Source organism: Podarcis muralis, chromosome 12, assembly GCF_964188315.1.
Source record: "Podarcis muralis chromosome 12, rPodMur119.hap1.1, whole genome shotgun sequence".
Taxonomy (NCBI): domain Eukaryota; kingdom Metazoa; phylum Chordata; class Lepidosauria; order Squamata; family Lacertidae; genus Podarcis; species Podarcis muralis.
In genome coordinates, this window is record NC_135666.1 from 46,562,545 (window position 1) to 46,580,801 (window position 18,257).

At 42.0% G+C, this 18,257-nt stretch overlaps 1 protein-coding gene across 3 annotated transcripts in view; it reads right to left on the reverse strand.

Annotated features, from left to right (window-relative positions):
* Positions 1–7,045: 7,045 nt before the first annotated feature.
* Positions 7,046–18,257, reverse strand: part of ZNRF2 (zinc and ring finger 2) — a 58,088-nt gene continuing 46,876 nt past the window's right edge. Inside the window, exons 3-5 of one of the 3 annotated variants that reach the window (XM_028749973.2) lie at positions 12,194–12,299; positions 11,485–11,567; positions 7,046–8,447 (exon numbers count right to left, since the gene is read on the reverse strand). In XM_028749973.2, the coding sequence (XP_028605806.2) occupies positions 11,510–11,567; positions 12,194–12,299 (164 nt within the window). In that variant the 3' untranslated portion in view covers positions 7,046–8,447; positions 11,485–11,509. Of the gene's footprint in view, positions 8,448–11,484; positions 11,568–12,193; positions 12,300–16,686; positions 16,749–18,257 lie in introns of those variants that run through there. The other 2 variants (XM_028749972.2, XM_077916364.1) reach the window with 2 other exon arrangements.

Genomic DNA, 18,257 nt, shown 5'->3' on the forward strand with positions numbered 1-18,257 from the left:
TGCCTGTCTTCCCAGGTGATGTGTAAAGCACCTGACCACCTTTCCAGGTCCCACCCAATTCACAAAAAGTGGGCAGCGCAATTCAGAGGGTGCAACCCGGATTGGTTGCCGCTCCAAAGTGCCACGCACAGACAGCAAAGGGTAGAAAACCTTTGTGGCTTTGACACATCTGTGCTTGTTCAGGAGCGCTTTTGCTGAACATCAATTTGCAAGCTCTTTGGTTTTGCATGCCACAGTTTGCTTGAGGGCAGGCAGGAGGGGTGGGCAAGTTGCACTGAAAAAAGGTATGATGTTGACACAAAATTCTCCCGTATCCCATCAGGCCTAGAAGGATAGCTTGTTGATCATCTCCTCTTGATAGAGAAGGCAGGAAACTCTCCGGCAGACTGCACCCCAAGCGATATTATTCATCTGTCCCTGGTTTCCCGTTATATGCCGATTAAGTCCAGCCAACAGGCCCCGTTCCAACCCTGGGATAAGGAATGTAATATCTAAGCAAGTCTACAGGCACGTACACTACATTAGACCAATGAAGCACAACCCTCGTAATTTGAAGGCAGAGCCAATACATAGAGGAGAGAGAGATGGTGTGGAGGCCACAGGTGCTCATTTAAATTCCACACATGAACTTCTGCACCTACTAGACCGGAATAATTTCCTTTTGCAAAGTCGGAACGTGGCTACTCCCGACTACCGAGGGTGCCCACAGTTGATTTTCACGGGGAACCATAGCCAGTGGCAATAGAAGACACCCACTTATGCCCTAGACAAATTCGATAAATAAATAATAATGTTGACTGCCAGCAGAAGCTAGTAGCTTCAAAAGGTTTCACAGTAGCCATAGGCTAAGAGGTAACTTTTCTTTTGAGGATGTAAGGGTGAATTCAATGCATGCAGCATTAGAACTGTGGAAGTTAAGACTGTGGTGCATGTTCCATCCTTGTGCGAGACAAATGCATCCCTTCCAACTTGTAATTTTATGATTCTATGTTGTTGCAATAGGTTCCTCCCCTGCCTCTGCATTGTCTGAAGAACTGTGGTGGGGTTGTGGTATTTTCAGCAAGGAGGGGAATTTAAAGATCAGAAGTCAGCCCGTCGAGCAAACGAAAGGGTTTGTTTTATCCAAATGCAATAAAAAAAATTAATTTCTAATTATGCTAAGTTGCCTTGCGACAGTTTTCATATTACCTTTCTTCAAGCGGTGCAGAGACTGAACATTTGCAGCCTTGCATTTAACAAACGGACAAGGAGTGAATCTTAACAAGTTGGCCCCGTTCACACAGAACGCTCTTCAACAAATTATTTTCTGCTAGGACTCTGTTTGGACAGACAACAAGGGGGAGATCAGAGGCACAGATGAACTGGAGATTGTGTAACATTCCTCACTAATCCCCAGCCAGCTCCTAGCTCCACCCATCCAGCTCCAATCGGATTCGGTTCTTGTGTGATCACATTGCCTCCTTGACAACAGAGCCTAGTGCAGCAAGTTATGGTCAGCAAACTTGGAAGGTGTCTAGCAAAACTGCTGAGCAAGGTTTGCAAAGCTTTTAATTTATTAGAACAGATTCAAAATTATAGAATAGAGAGTTGGAAGGGACCTCGTAGGTCTTCTGTTCCAAACTGCCTTCTACCAAGTTGGACCAGGTTGCTAAGCACCTGTTCTAACTCCTCTTCATGTTCTTTCCCAGAACACTCTCTCTCTCTCTCTCTCTCTCTCTCTCTCTCTCATATATTTAAATCAGACGCTAGGAAGTGAATCTGGGGCCTTAATCCAGGATTAGGCTGTGATCCTAAAAACACAATGCTTACTGATTTAATAAACATGCATAGGATTACACTGCTAAAACATGTGCTCTTTGTTGTTGTTGTTTAGTCGTGTACGACTCTTTGTGACCCCATGGACCAGAGCACCCCAGGAACTCCTGTCTTCCACTGCCTCCCATAGTTTGGTCCAACTCATGCTGGTAGCTTCGAGGACACTGTCCAACCATCTCGTCCTCTGTCGTCCCCTTCTCCTTGTGCCCTCCATCTTTCCCAACATCAGGGTCTTTTCCAGGGAGACTTCTCTTCTCATGAGGTTGCCAAAGTATTGGAGCCTCAGGTTCAGGATCTGTCCTTCCAGTGAGCACTCAGGGCTGATTTCCTTCAGAATGGATATAGGTTTGATCTTCTTGCAGTCCATGGGACTCTCAAGAGTCTCCTCCAGCACCATAATTCAAAAGCATAAATTCTTCGGCGATCAGCCTTCTTTACCTGTATGGTCCAGCTCTCACTTCCATACATCACTACTGAGAAAACCATAGCTTTTACTATATGGACCTTTGTTGGCAAGGTGATGTCTGCTTTTTAAGATGCTGTCTAGGTTTGTCATTGCTTTCCTCCCAAGAAGCAGGCATCTTTTAATTTCGTGACTGCTGTCACCATCTGCAGTGATCATGGAGCCCAAGAAAGTAAAATCTCTCTGTGCTCTACTACTGAGCTATGATGATGATGATGATGATAATAATAATAATAATAATAATAATAATAATTTATTATTATTTATACCCTGCCTATCTGGCTGGGTTTCCCCAGCCACTCTGAGCGGCTCCCAACAGGATATTAAAAACACAATAAAACATCAGACATTAAAAACTACCCTAAACAGGGCTGTCCCCCAAAGGTACTAGACCAGGGGTCGGCAACCTAAGGCCCATGGGCCAGAAGCAGCGCACAGAGACTGCTTAACTGGCACACGAGCTGCCCCCAAACCGAGCCACCCACTCAGCAAGTCCCCATGCACTGCACTAAACTGGCGCAGTGTGGCGACTCTCTTCCGCAGCTCCGGAAATCGCTTCTGCGCAAGCCCAGACATCGGAAATCGCGTCTGCACATGTCCGCATCGCCAGAAATCGCTTCTGCGCAGGTGCAATTTCCGGCGTCTGGGCATGCGCAGACACGATTTCTGGCTTTGTGCTGCACTGGCCCGGCCCACGGAGGATCGCTGCGGGAGAGATCCGGCCCATGCCTGATAAGCCTTGCCGACCCCTGTACTAGACAGTGTGGGCTCTTGGCATGGGGTGAAGGCAGGATTTGAACACCTGGAACCGACGGCAGAAATGGAGGATAATTACAGGGACCAAATCTCTCCATGTGAACCTACCGGGACCCTGAGATCATCTTCTGTGGTCCTTCTGCATGTTCCTCCTCCACAAGAGATCCCGAGGGTGGCAACATGAGAATGGGCCTTTTCTACAGTGTCTCCCCGTTTGTGAAATGCTCTCCCCCAGGAGCTTTGTCTGCCACCTTCATTATACATCTCTAGGTGCCAGGCAAAAACGTTCCTCTTTAATCTTGGCTTTGGCTGACTGACATCCAATGCCCTTTAAAAATGCTTTGGGGAGGGGAGAGATTATTTTTATTATGCATTTTGTGTTTCTATATTGTGCTTTTATGTTGTGAGCTGCCCTGAGACCTGTCGGTATAGGGAGGTATACAAATTTAATAAATAATAATAGTAATTACAACTAAGCCATTGCCCCATAGCAGCTGGTGAATAGGGACCAGAATGAATTAGGACGCAGCTGAAGATACACCCCACTTTTCCTCCATTACATGTTTTTCTAACAGCGAAAATCCAGAAACACAACAGAAAATCAGAGAGTTCAGTTTCCTGTTTTAAAAAGCCCAGAAGACAACCCAGTCATAATGGAAAGTGTGCTTCAATTTTTTTTTTATTAACTTCTTGTTGTACATTATTTTACACAAATGGAATGTTAAAACATACAACCTAGATCAGTTAAAAAAAAAAGGGGGGGGGTGGAATCAATGATCATTTACCAGCAGACCAAGTACATGTTGAACCTTTTAAAAAATCCTCATTTCCCCAACCATACAAGCTCAATTAAAAAAGTTACAAACGTGTTACATTAGACGTCGCTAATTGCATTCTGGTTTATTAGCAGGGTAAGGAAGGAAGACTTCTTGCCCACTGCCACTACCAAACGTTAAGCTGCGTCCTGCTCACAGTTCCATCTAACGTGTTGTGGAAATGAGTTTGCCCAAACAGCTGATTCATAGCATGAATCTAATGGTTTGAAGAGCACATACTGTCCTGAATCGTAAAAAGATAGCCTTCCAAATTAACTATGCTCAAATGCGCCTTCTAACTGCTTAGTTCCCCCCCTCGCCATTCTTCAAATTATTCTTCCATCTTCTCAAAGCTGGGGAGATGGTGGGAGGTGCAATCTTGCTTCATACATGAAAATAAAATATTTCAGTCCCTGTTTAATGAGTGCATCACTTATCCTGGTGGTTTGCATGCTATGCTTCAGAAAATACTGGGAAGTCTGTTAGATGGTCTACAATGAGAAGATATGGGCAGAGAAGTTTTCGGTTCAGACACTGTTACCACCCACTATAAATCCTGCCCTACCATGAAGTTCTGGGTGTGTTAGAGGACATTCCCTCACTTCGTCAGAAGGTGTGGTGAGGCCCGACGAGCCTGGCCAGTACCTCATGTGAACTGTCTTAGTACACTCTTTCAGAATTCTTTCCAAGGCACAGTGGCTCCTTGGTGGCAAAGAAAAGGAAGGGGGGAAAAGACAACAGAAAAAGTTTTCCCTGAAGGTTTTTAGTTTGAAACCGCAGACCATACAATTTGTGAAGGAGCCACTTTTTGCAGCTTGCATGAACAACAGTTTGCCACTGACAACACTTAAAAGAGAAAAAAGTGCAAATGTTTTGCCTAACAAAAAGGGGTTTAGGGATTCAATGAGGATTCACTCTGTATGTCGCCGTGTGTAGGAAACAAGGGCAAGCAGTTTGCTAGTTGTTTGATGCCTTCTGAATGATAAATCCACAGAATCTGGATACATGAAAAATTCAGTATTGGGTATCTTTTGAGATGTTTAAGCGAAGTGAAAAGTAACCAACTACTTTATTTAAAAACCCTTGACTTATTAGAAGGCCATCTTTAAAATATTTCCCTTTTCCCCCTATCACACTCCAGAACCAAAAGTAGCCTCAAAAATGAGCAACAGTACCCTTAACCCTCTGCATCTCTGCTTAACGTTTGTTCCAGTAGATCTAACATTTACCTCCATCAATCAGTCAACTAATATTGTAGCCAACTAATCTGGCAATTCATGTTTGCAGGCTGGAATGCAAAGCAAAATCTTTGCTGAAGCAACTTCTGAAACATTTAAACAGATGCCACATATATAAAGAACTAGATCGGACAGCAAGCAAAGTCTGCACATCACTGATGCCATTTCTTTCAAACAGATAGGGATTCTTGCCTATTGGCAACTCAGAGACACAAAAAAGTAGTACCAAAAGCAAGTCAATTTTCCAAATAAATGCTGGACACACGGGCAGCTTTGAGTCTTCAGCACTGCTTTGCATTACTTTTGCAGTTTCCACCACTGTGGCACAAAACATACCAATGTACTCTAGACTAGAGAATGCCTTCCAGCAGCCTGAGAATTTTCCAACAGCAGCAACTTACATTGTTCTGCTTCTGAACTGCAACCACAAATTTGGCCTCCTGACTGAGTTAATTTAGAACAATGCACTTCTGTCTTTTCAATATATCCAGCAGAACACAAAGCAGACACCGTACTTAGGAACCAAACCTGGCTTGCTGCACTTTGGAGCCTTTCAGTTTCATTGCACAGGGCCGGATCAGAAGCCAGAGCCATCTAAAGAAAGCTACTCCTACTGGACACAAGGAAGTGGTTGGGCCAAAATGATGGAAAAAGCTCCTCCTCTGGCGAGATCTGTATAATGGAGTGCTAATTGAGGTCAACAAAAGAGTTTGCTCAAATAAAAGAGGCAGGGCAGAATAAGGCTCAAGACTGCAGTGTGCAATGACTTAGAAGGAGGAAGTAAGGAGGAAAGAGATTTGAAGCTTAAAGTCTAAGACAAGGAAGTATAAATAGCAAGTTATGCTATCAAGAAGATCAGCACTGAGATTAGCTCATTGGCAATGCAGAGTGGGGACTTTCCATACCAGCATGTCTGCTTGACAAAGCAAAATCATCTGGAAAATCCCACTCTGGCTCAAAACCAGCCAAGGGAATAAATGACAGGTTTCTTTCTTTTCTTTTCTTTTTTAAGTGTACTGGAGTAAAGCAAGCAATATAAACATATATTTCTGGACTCACCTGCTTTTTTGTGTGTAAGGAGACTGAATAGAATAAAAGCTTTTGAGGCCTCAAAGGAAAAAGGTACTTCAATTAATAAATGAAGAAACCCGACTGAAAAGTGCCCAGTCTGAAATATTCACATTCCAGGGCGATTTACAAATTACATGGAATCAAACTCCAGGTTGCTCAAGAGTCACAGCCAATCCTGGCTCCCTGATATATGAACAGGTATATTGATTAACTCTTCCTCCTAAGAGCTCCTGTATACCAGTGTTACATGTACATCTAAAAATGTAAAGTACCAACAGGACACTGGGAAAGGTGGAGAATGATAAGTTAGTGCAGAAAATCGCAAGTACATTTACATTTAAATTACTGCCTTGCTTATATTGTCCCAACCTCAGTGTCTGGTACCAGCAGTAATGATCCCTGGGGGAAAAAAATCATTGAATCCCAGCAGCTGCAGCAGAAGATCTGATTTAAGTTCAAGGGAGGGAAAAGTCCCTGAACAGTACGACACAGTGCTGTTACATGAGATGGATACATAATTTAAAGCCAACAAATGCAAGTCTTTACTGTCAGAAGGTAAAAAGAACTTGAGATACCAGGAAGGAGTAAGAAGGCTGCCTACAGGCTAATAAAACTCTTTTCTCTCTATCCAATATCCTAAAGCTACAAGAAACCACCATATTGCTTCCTTTCATTTGACAGAAGTAGGTATTGGGTGGCAAAGACAGGTTGCCTTGCAAGGCGAGGTGAGGGAGACATTTGCAGGGCAGACATAGAAGTGGGCTACTTAACCCTTCTCCATTTGCCACTTTTTTTGAGAGGAGGGGGGTCTTAACAGAAGCATAATTTAATTCTTAAGAACAAAATAATGTGAAATACATCTTATTTTTCGCTATATAAACATGTGAAAAGTTTCAATCACCTTTATTCAACGCTTTTGTTACAAACTTTACAAGGTACTTTTAACAGTTTCCAAAACGGGTCCCTTTTTTGTGTGGAAACAGATAAATTCTTAACAGCTCACAATTTTACTTAGTGAGCTTCTTCCCTAGCCTATCCCATACCCCTCATTTTTCAATTTATGATAAGCCACGGTAGTGTAAAGTTTTGTTGGTTCAAGAAACATAGGTGGTTCCTTCAAACGTATGCTCACAGTTATGTATGTTTAAACCCATTTATATCAATGGGATGAAGGATGAGCAATTGGGTACAGAATTATAGCTACTGTCAAAAGCCTGGCTAACATGAAGTACTATGATCTGCCACTGAGACAACCTTGAATAATAATAATTAAAAAAACCACACAAAAGTCAATCCAGGTCCCATCCCCATGAAATGTTATCATTTGCCCACATTTGTGACTACTCAGCTAGAGAGAAACAGCCTGGAGATTAAAGTAGTACAAGAAAATAACTACCTGAAACATGTTTAAAAAATACCCGTTAAATTACCTTAAACTGGCAGCACTTGAGATGGTAATTCTTATTTCCCTATAATTTATTTTAAAAAATATTGCATAGCTGCTAAATTATGCTCTCTCTCTCTTTTCTTTTTTTTCAGTTTTGCTGCTGCATTGATATCCACAAGCAGTAAAGGTGAATTTCAGTAAATGAACACAGTATGCGGATTTCAATTAACTCTATAGCCTGATCAACGACGTCAATTAATGATCTGCCTTGATTACATTTTGCTCTTTGGGCTGCACTCTGGCAAAGCTTTACTTAAAAAATAAAAAATCCTAAGTCAAGGAATGTTGCATTCTTTCACAGAAAAAATGTGAACAGCATAAAGGGTGCAAAATTTCATGAGGAAGTTCACACCGCTTAACTGTATGTACTTCATAGATTGCCTTTACCCCCAGTCCCAAGCTCATGGTACACAGTGGGAGTAGGGCAGATTCAAACTCCAAAATGGCATTTTCCTTGTACAATGTCCCAGAATCTTGATCCGGAGCACACAGCTTCCATTCAAGAAAGAACGTGAGAACAAACTGCTTCTGTAGCCAGTTTTCTTTTTTTAAAAAAAAAAATTAAAATGAAAGTTAGTAACTTTGGCCTGTAGATACAAAATGTTGTCCGTAAAGTCTGTGGGAAGAGGACTTTTCCAGGATGTGCAGCATTTTCAAGAATCCCTGTGTCTCCTTTAAGCTGAGTGTCGGTACACCGAGCTTCCAGCTTCGCATCACTTGTCCCGTGTCATGTTCCATCTCCCTCTTAACTTTCCAGTACAAAGTGAACAGAAGTCCAGTCTCACGTCGGCACCTGAAGATGGAACGCCAAATCCTTTACACGTGATGATCAGTGTGAAAGACTAGAAAGAAATTCACAGAGAAGGAAGTTAACTTTCTTGGAAATGGAGTGTGTTCTATAAACAGCAGTTTTGGGTTTTTTGGGGGGAGGAGAGAAAGTATACCGTATTTTTCGCTCTATAACACGCACCCGACCATAACATGCACGTAGTTTTTAGAGGAGGAAAATCCGTAGGCATGCCACCCGTAGGCATTCCCTCCATAACACGCAGAGACATTCCCCCTTACTTTTTAGGAGGAAAAAAGTGAGTGTTATGGTGCAAAAAATACGGTAAGTCTCTCTGGACACCACTTAAAAATAAATTGCCCTTGTGTGTATAAACAGCCATAAGAACCAGCTGATACTGAGAAAACGATTCACTTGTATTTATCCTGTAATAGTGGTGTATTGGGGATTTTGAGAAGGAATACTTTTCTACTTGGCATTTCCCATAATTTACCCCCGTCCCACATATAGAGCAGCAGGAAGCCAAACCCTTCTGCGTTTCACATGATGGCAGGAGGAAGGAGAAATAAGAGGGAAGCAGCCATGCAAATTCTCCCCACTATTGCCCATTATTTTCTCAGAGCCCATATTATGTCTCTGGGCTTGGCCAAAAAGTAGTGAGCTCCATAACTCATTTGGGCATGAAAACTTCTTCTTTTATTCTTGGACTACCTAAGCAGGAGAGAAACCTGCTCTGCAAGTAATGCCAAGCCGAACTATGCCCAACTGAGTTGGTGCAAATTTAGAAAATTTGTCCCTCCTGCTGGTCCAGCAGTTGCCAAGTTAGTGCTATATGTGAGCCCAGGCTTGTGGTTTGTCTTGGTCCAAGCAAATCACAAGCTGTAATCAGAGTTAACTCTTGGCTTACCGCTCATGGTTTGTTTGGAGCAAGACCAACTACAAGCCTGGGCTTGCACATATAGCTAAGCCAAACCATGGTTCGGCTTCTGGAAGTACAGCAGCAGCAGGACTGGCTGAAGAGCAAAGAGGCTGTGATTTTCTAAACATGCACCTGCATGCTTGCTTGTTCATGCCAAGCCATAGTTTGTGTGTGAATTATGTGTGAATTGAGCCACCTTTTGTCACAATGCTAGTATTTCAATACTGTATTAACTTGTTAACAACAGAAATGGCTTGAGGCTCAGGGAGTATTTTTAAATGGCGGTACCCATCATTCAGTGCCACAACTCCTCCCCACTCCCACCACATCTGTATTGTGGTTTCTAAGATGACTGAAGAATGCAGAAATAGTAGATGAAACCTGGTAAATAGTAAAAAGGGGGCGGGGAAGGAAAAAGAAAGGGCCTTCTTTGATCAAGGCTATGATGATTAACAATCAAGAGACCACATGACTAACACTATGGGCACAGCGAAACTTTTCACTATACATTTCCATTAAACAGACATTCATTGTGGGACACAAAAAACCATTTCTGAAAAATTAATCATGCTTCAAGAGCAATTTTTGATACAGCATGTGAGGGCTGCTGTTCAGGGTGCGCATAGAGAGGAAAGTCTTCCTGGTACCTGCGAGCCTAAAGGTGTTATTTGTATTGTGCGCCAACTCAAATGACACAAATGCCAGCAGGCATTTAAAAATAGGAAGTTTAGAAAGTATTGCTGCCTCCTCCACCCTGCTCTAACACAGTTGTGGTTTTCAAGTTTAAAAAAAATATGCCTGAAATATGACACACAATATTTTTTCCTTGTGGGGATAAAGTCATGAAAAAGATGTTACTGAATAGTAACTTGTCTAGTTCCAGCAAGTCAGAACTGAATATGCTAAGAGACAACTCTTTAAAGAGCATCTCAAATGGCACTGATTGCTGGTCTACAAAGGGCAAGCCAGACTGTCTTGTTCCACATTGCTTAATGCCTAGTGAAAACAGCCTACCACTGTCATTACTAAGCATTAGGCACTAAGATGCTAATTTCTACATCTGGGAACACACAGGGTAAAAACTGGTGTCTGAATGGCGCAGATAATGCCTTTATAAAGTGTTTGCCATAACAGGACCGCCATTTATTTACATGCCACTTCAGGCAGCAAAATGTCTTGAGCCAGGCCAGAATGGTAAGATGGCTCCAGTAGAATTGGATAAATAATAATAATAGTAATTTTTTATTTATACCCCGCCATTCCTGGTTCAGAAAACCGGGCTCAGGGCGGCTAACAACAAATTGAAAACACTTAATTATAATACGACATGGAAACAGCATAAAATACAGTATAAAAGCATGAATGACAATAAAATTCAAAGTTCAAAAATCAATTTGGGGGAAATCCATCCAATAAACATTAGATAGTCACCAGGGCTAGCTGGCTGAATTAATCCTACTTAGGCCAGCGAGGAGGCCAGGGGAGAATTAGCTGTGGGGTCCCAGAGTGGGTAATCTTCATAAAAGAGGAGGGGGAGGGAAGAGAAGGAAAAGATCAGGCTGAATTCAAATTAAAGGCCAGGTGGAATAGCTCTGTCTTACAGGCCCAGCGAAAGGAGGTTAAATCCTGTAGGGCCCTAGTCTCATGGGACAGAGCATTCCACCAGGTTGGAGCCATCACTGAAAAGGCCCTGGCCCTGGCAGAGGATAGTCTGACTTCCTTAGGGCCCGGGACCTCTAACCTATGGTTATTCATGGACCTTAGGGTCCTCTGCGGGGCATACCAGGAGAGGCGGTCCCGTAAATACGAGGGCCCTAAGCCTAAAGTAGTAACAAAGGTGGTTTATCGGGTTAAGGCATGAATTTCTTGACACAAAAATCCCCATGGCAAGAGTAGGGAGCAGATGGTTCAGGCTGCAAGGATTCAGCATTCATCCCCATCATCAGTGACAGAATCGATGGTCTGAAGTCTTTAGCATGTGCAAGAATCAAATACATTTAACAACTGCGTCCAATCCCAGATGTTATTGTGCCAATGTACCATTAAGAAAAGTAGCTGGAGCAAAAGGTTATTGGAGCACTAGAACTCAAGTTGTGCTACAGCCAGATTATTGAAAGCTACTCAGCTTTATAGATTGGTCTTTGGGGACAGCAACCTATATGACAGTAGTTACCTACACAAAACAGGAAACTCTGACGTTAATCTGAGGGATGCTCAGGACAAGATCTGTTTACTTCAAACCATTCGTCTATGCATCTACGAGAGAGCGAGAGAGATATTATTTCTTTACTGCAGCTGAAACACAAAGAGAAGTTTGCTTATCAGTCAGCTCCACGAAAACAGAAAAAAAAAATTATTTTCAAGAAAATGCTTTCTTTATAATGAAAGTATCATGTTAACTAGGCCAATCATTCAGAAATTGTTTTTCCATTACAGTTAACAGACTTGTAACTGATTAATCAATCAAAAAGCTATATGTTGGAAAACCTCAGTAAAGGCCTTTTTTGAGGGTCCTTGCATACTATGAAGTAAGATTTCAAAAGAAAAACAATTAACAGGAAAAGTAAATATGCTGAGGGGATAAGCTCTAGAAATCCCGCCTTGTCAAATCTCATTTTTGACAGTTTTTAAATGCAAACCTATTAAAATTATTTCAGTGAATTATTAGAATCGTTAAGTGGAACATATTCCCCTGGGAGGTTGTGGACTCTCCTTCCTTGGAGGTTTCTAAGCAAAGGTTGGATGGCCACCTGTCATGGATACTTTAGTTGAGTTTCCTGCCTTGCAGGGGGTTGAACTAGATGACCCTTTGGGTCTCTGCCAACTCCACAATTCTATGATTCCAAGTCCCAGCTGCTGAATTCTGTTTCGCATGTACTTACCCTTTATGATATATGCATAGACAAGGCAATCGTGCTATTGTATCCCCTTGCTGCAGCTCTTCCAGGCATATTGCACACTCCCCAGCGTCTTTACTCAGCACATCCTCTACAGACACAGGCAAAACACAACAGAGACAAAAAAATATATATTTCATTCCCAGTATCGACAATATCCTTTAAAGAAATGGCAAGGAAGATGAGATCTATCACGTTTAACATTCAATGAAGTTAACAGTCACAAAATCAAATCATACTGTGGTTTGATTTAGTCTAATGGAATACTGTTGTGAAACAAGCTACTGGAATGTAGGGCTAAAGATTACAATACCTCACATGCTTGTGCAGATAGAAAACAACAAGGAAGACCTGCATCAAAGCTTCCCAGCCAGCCATGCCCTCTTTCAGTAAACTCCAGTGCATCCCACGCTCTCCCAGTTTTCCACCCTTGAACAGTTAGACAGCATTCTGTGACCACCAAGCATGCTTGGTCCTCACAGGCTCTTTTGGGGTTTTCCACCTCTTAGGGATTTCTTCCAAAGCCTTTTTGTGTGTGTGTGGGGGGGGTTGTTTGGGGGTTTCTCCCCAAGCCTACCAACCTTCGTGTTCTAAATTGATGGTACCCACTTGGCTACTAAGGATCCACACTTGGAAAATGAGTTATTTATGATGGTATAAAATATATTTCAGCTCAGATATAGACAGAAAATAATATAAACGCTCTCTCAGCCTTCCCCATAATTCAAAGATCAATATTTATAGTATATACCTCCTTACGGAACAGAGACCTTCATCACCTGAAGCCTGAACATGGAAAAGAAACACCTCTGACATACTAGATTCTGTACATCCCTACTGCTGAAGTGGTGATCATAAAAAGTAATTAAACATCAACACTAGATACACCCATTCGCTTCCAGATTGCAAGTTGTGCAATATGGTTTCCAGATGACATAGGGTTGGACAAAACCTGAGGCAGAACTTCTGCAAAATAAGCCCATGCGCTTGATTTCTGTAGCTTTACCTCACCAGATTTCGCTCAAACTGGCAGAGGTTTGCCAGAGCCAACCACTGTTCCTGCGCTGAACCTGGAAAGCAGTGATCCACAGGCACCACCTGCCAGGCTTTCGAAGCAGCTGATGAATGTGAAAGAGGTTTAAATTCTGCACAGCATTGCCAATTTTGGATTAAATTGTGCTGAGTGCCTATCTGGGTATGCTGCACTGTTGCTTACAAGAAGTGGATTGGCCTTGCCTTCTACCTTTGCAAGCTAGGGATGGCTAAATCTATGCCTGCCATATCTAAATAACAAGGATATTCCAGAACCAGTGAGACCCTCCCTTTCCCCTTGCAATCCATGTCCATTTCCACTTGATTAGAATTTCAAAACCAGCTCCAGAATTTGGAGGCATCTCTTTTTGTGGAGTGAAAATGAGTTCTGATGGTGTAAAAACAAAGGCATGTGACAACACGCCATAATTTAATTTCAAAGTAGGTTATGAATGATGGTGCATAGATGCCTTAAATGGTTTTCTTCCACTGAAGAAGCAGAAACTGGAAGTTTACAACTTCTTAACTAATGAAAGAGTAAAAAGTTTGTAAGTTATTCATACAACTGAATAACTTTTCAAGCATGCTCGCTATTTGACCAGACAAAAACAGCCAAGAAGGGGTTCCTCCCACCCAAATTGAGCATTTTCTCAGTAATTTACTACTAGTAGTGGATACAATGATCCCCCAAACGGGGATATTTTTGTAGGTGACAAAGCTGTAATACCAATGCGACAACAATTCTGTGATGAATCCTTTGAATTAATGTCAAGATTTACTATAAACAGATCTCTCTGTGTTGAGATACAAATCAGTAAGGAAAAATCAGAATTGCTAATTCTCTCCACAGAACTAGGGCTTGAAACAAATTCTTATTTGTTCCTGTGAAATCTTTATGAAATACTTTTCAGGCAATTTCAGTATGCTACATGAAAGGTAACAGATCTTCCTATTTCCACAGTATGGAGAATTCGCAGAAGCTGGTCAAATTAAAATGTCCTCAGTTTATAAGAAGCAATTTCTACCTATACTGGCATGGTTTTATGAACCTTCTGTTTCTAGTCAATAATTAAAACATGGATTGCATTCACATGTAACACTAAACCACAATTTAGCACTATGTCAACATGCCTGAATGGGCCCGAGCCAAGCACTGGGCTTACATGCTCCATTCTGTACTCCTCTTCCCAAATGGCTAAGATAATGATTTTGGCAATGTTTTGTTTTAGTTGGTAGGATCCTGGTTTAAACATACACTTTGGTAAGTTTCATACTATGCCAACTTGAAACCAAGTTAGCTTATTAGAATATAGTATCTTGGTTTTCGAAAAGCTTAGTACTCGAACGTTTTGGCTCCCAAACATCACAAACACTGAAGTGACTGTCCCGGTTTGCAAACTATTTTCGGAAGCCAAACGTCCAACGGGGCTTCTGATTGGCTGCAGGAGCTTCCTGCAGCCAATCAGAAGCTGTGCTTTAGTTTCCGAACGTTTTGGAAGTTGAATGGACTTCCGGAACGGATTCCGTTTGGCTTCCAAGGTACAACGGTAATTAGATTCTTTGTTTGAATACACAGTAAGGCTGGGGTTAATTAACGCATAACTAAACTCTGCCAAAGTAACCCTGGCCCTATAGGAGAAGGAACACACAACCCTGGCAGTTCACTTGTGCTTGCCAAACTCATCTAACACTAAAGCAGGGGTGAGGAACCTCCAGACCGCAGGCCAAATTTGGCCTACATCCCAAATTGGCCAACTAAGCTGTTTTCCTAAAACCACGCCCATACAGATGTGGCTGGAATGGCTGCGCAATCTAACTTCCCATGGGGAAACTTGATTGTGCAGCTGATCCCTGCAGAAGGCAGCTTTTCTGGCCCTTTGCTCAACTCTTGGGAAACACAGAGCTTGCAATGTGCTTTGCACAGCATTTCCCAAGCACCCAACAGCCAGTTGTTTGGCTATTGGCCTGGCAAAGTTGGACTGTGGTGATGGAGACAGATAAAAATCTGGTCCACCAGGTCAAAAAGGTTCCCCACCCCCTTGCACTCAGCCATGATCTAAAATTATCACAATCCAGCCAGTTGGCAGGGTATGAACTCCAAGCATTTTTGGGATACTTCAAAACCAAGGGAAACCTGATTGGCTTGGACAGCGAGGCCTAAGTGTCTTATGCCTACACTATGAAGAAGCTCACTCTATTTTACCGATTGATTCACTTGGCACTTTAAAGGCATCTTCTCTAAATATTTATTTATCTGATTTATATGCCGCCCTACATCACAAGATCTCAGGGCTGTTCACAAGATAAAAGATGCTGAATTTTCTGTCCAATCCCCAATCACCTCTGAGCCTCATCCTGGCAGGCTTTGAGCTTGCACAATCCACTGTTATGAAGGCATAATTTTTAGAAGCAACTTTAAAATTCAAGTCTCGTTTCAGATCAAATTGATGTAAGCGCCTAATGCATTTACAGACTTTCCCACAAAGAGCCATTTCCACAAGTGTACTCTACCGTCTCCACGGCGGCCAGATAAGCTAAAACTCACATACCACAAGGCTCTCCTCAGTCTCCTCTTCTGCATAGCAAATGCTGTCACCGTAACATTGACGCACAGAGAAGCTATACCCTAAGCAACTGCTTGGAGTGAATCAATGCCAGATTCTGAGCACAACCCAATCATCCCTGGTTTATCACCAGTGTGGCATGATAAATGCAAAGAGAACATGACACACAGAGAGAACAAAGTCGTACATGAACCTTGGAGCAAACCAATTTGTACTGCTGTGGAGGTTTCCATAACTGCCATGATATCACTACCTGCTGCCACAAGGCAACCCAGACTGTGCTTGGCAAGATCTATGATAAAGAAATAGAAACCCCATAGTTCTCTCCTACATCTGACCTGGCCTTGCTCAAACCAACTTCAGGTTCAGCTGCTTACGGTGGAGGCTAGTTAGACATAACTTATTATGTGCTTTGATATTTAGTAGCTGGGTGTGTAAAGATTTTACCACAGGAGAAAAGGAGATAGCTACTTAAAGGCCAATCAATTAAATGCTGCTTGTGCGTCAGTGAACTCAATATACTAGGTGCTTCTGTAGACATTTATATCAAGTCTGGAATCAGTAGCTTTCATGCACCCAAAATGCAAAATAAAAAGCTCTTCTTAGTAAACGTCTATACTAATGTAGGTCAAGGCAGCATGAGTAAAGCAGACAGCAAAACAAAAGCCTGTTATCTGCAATATATATTGGTTTTAATGAAAGCATCCAACAGGATTCCATGCTCTGCTTCATAACAGAAATATTTGCCATTCAGATGAAGCATCCAAAATAATTCATCTGTTTCAGTGGAAATGGGGGCGGAAAGGGGGGGAGGGAAGGAGAGAGACAGACAAGCACTACAACTTGACTGATGAAAGATCAGGCATGTTACCTGAATACTTTTTTGTTCTTGAACCCTCAATGATAGCAGACCATCACAAAAGCAGCACACAATGTGCACTCCCCTAGAAAAATCAAGAGTGATAATAGATTTTATTTTAGTAATAGTACAGAAGCCGCCGAGAATAAAATGCTATTCCTTGGCCAGTGACAGTTGCCCTAAGTTGCAGAGATACTTCCAATTTCCATAACATGTAGATTTTTTAAAAGTGTCTGACATTTTGACACCCCCGCCCAACTTCATCTCCTTTGTGCTTATTTTACATGCCAGGGCAAGCAACAATGGACTCAAGTGCTTAAGTCCTCAAAGCAGAACTCTACTGCATGCAAAGAAAAGAGAGGCGCTTAATAAAGTGTGTGTAAAATTAGTGAGAAAGCTTATTGTTTTTTTAAAATTATGTACTGCAGCCACTGATACTGGCAAATTAAGCAAACATCTTGTATGTCAAGTTGATTTCATACAAATATAATTTGACAATGATCAAACCAATCTTAAAATCTAATACATTAGTAAAATGTAAAACAATGCAAGTGGCATAGCCTAATGAAAGTTGTAACATACGGAAGAATCTAAGAAGAGCCTGCTGCAACAGGCAAATGGCACTTCCAGTCCGGTAGCCTGTGCTCAGAGTGTCAAAGTGATACCTATCGGAAGCCCACAAGCAAGACCCAAGCAAAAGAACACTCTCTCCTCCTGAAATTTCCAACAACTGGGATTCAGCAGCATTCTGTCTCCAACCAAGCTATGGCAAGAAGCTCTGGGTGTTTTGATTTTACTCTTAACGAAGGACAAGCTTCAAACCTGTCTGCAGCTTTATTTTTACACATTTAGCAAGACTTCAATATGGCTGTTAACAATGCATTTTCTTCCTGATAAGTCAAGGGATTGTGATGAGTTAATACGGTCATGCTTGCCTCAACCTCTCTTTCTTGGCATGTGTACCTGTAGAACCGTACCTCCCAAAATAGGGTGTTATTTATTCTTGCCTTTCAATCAAATGACCCTAAGTTAGGATCTTACGTTTTCATTTGAGGGGCTCTATAAGCACACACCCAAAGTAGACATTTACAGCAAACACATGGAGAGCAGAGTAGGGTGGACTCCAGGAGGTGGCCAATGCTGCATGTAATCACTGTTCTGAGGATGTTTACCCATTCTGAGTGCTTACACAGAGCAAGAGGCACGATGAAGATGGGTATACCAATAGAAAAGACATATGACTGCCCTGAAAGTTTTAGACCTCAACAAATAAAGCACTAAATCACTTCACAAAAGAAAAATGGTTTGCAGACTAAAATTCAACCCTTAGCATCTCCAATTAAGGATCCAGGCAGGTCTGAATAATGTCTCTACCTTAGACCTTGGAGGGCCAGCCAGGTTAGACAGTACTGAGCTACATACATCATTGGGCTGATTCAGGGCAAAACAGTTCTAGCACCTTATAGACAAACCAGTGTACTTGCAGAACAAGTTTTTGTAGTTTGAAATAACCCCTCTTCACTGTCATTTGGTAGGCACTGTTAAATCCTCAGGTTTCATAGCTGTCTTCACTGTGAGAATTACACCAAGGTTT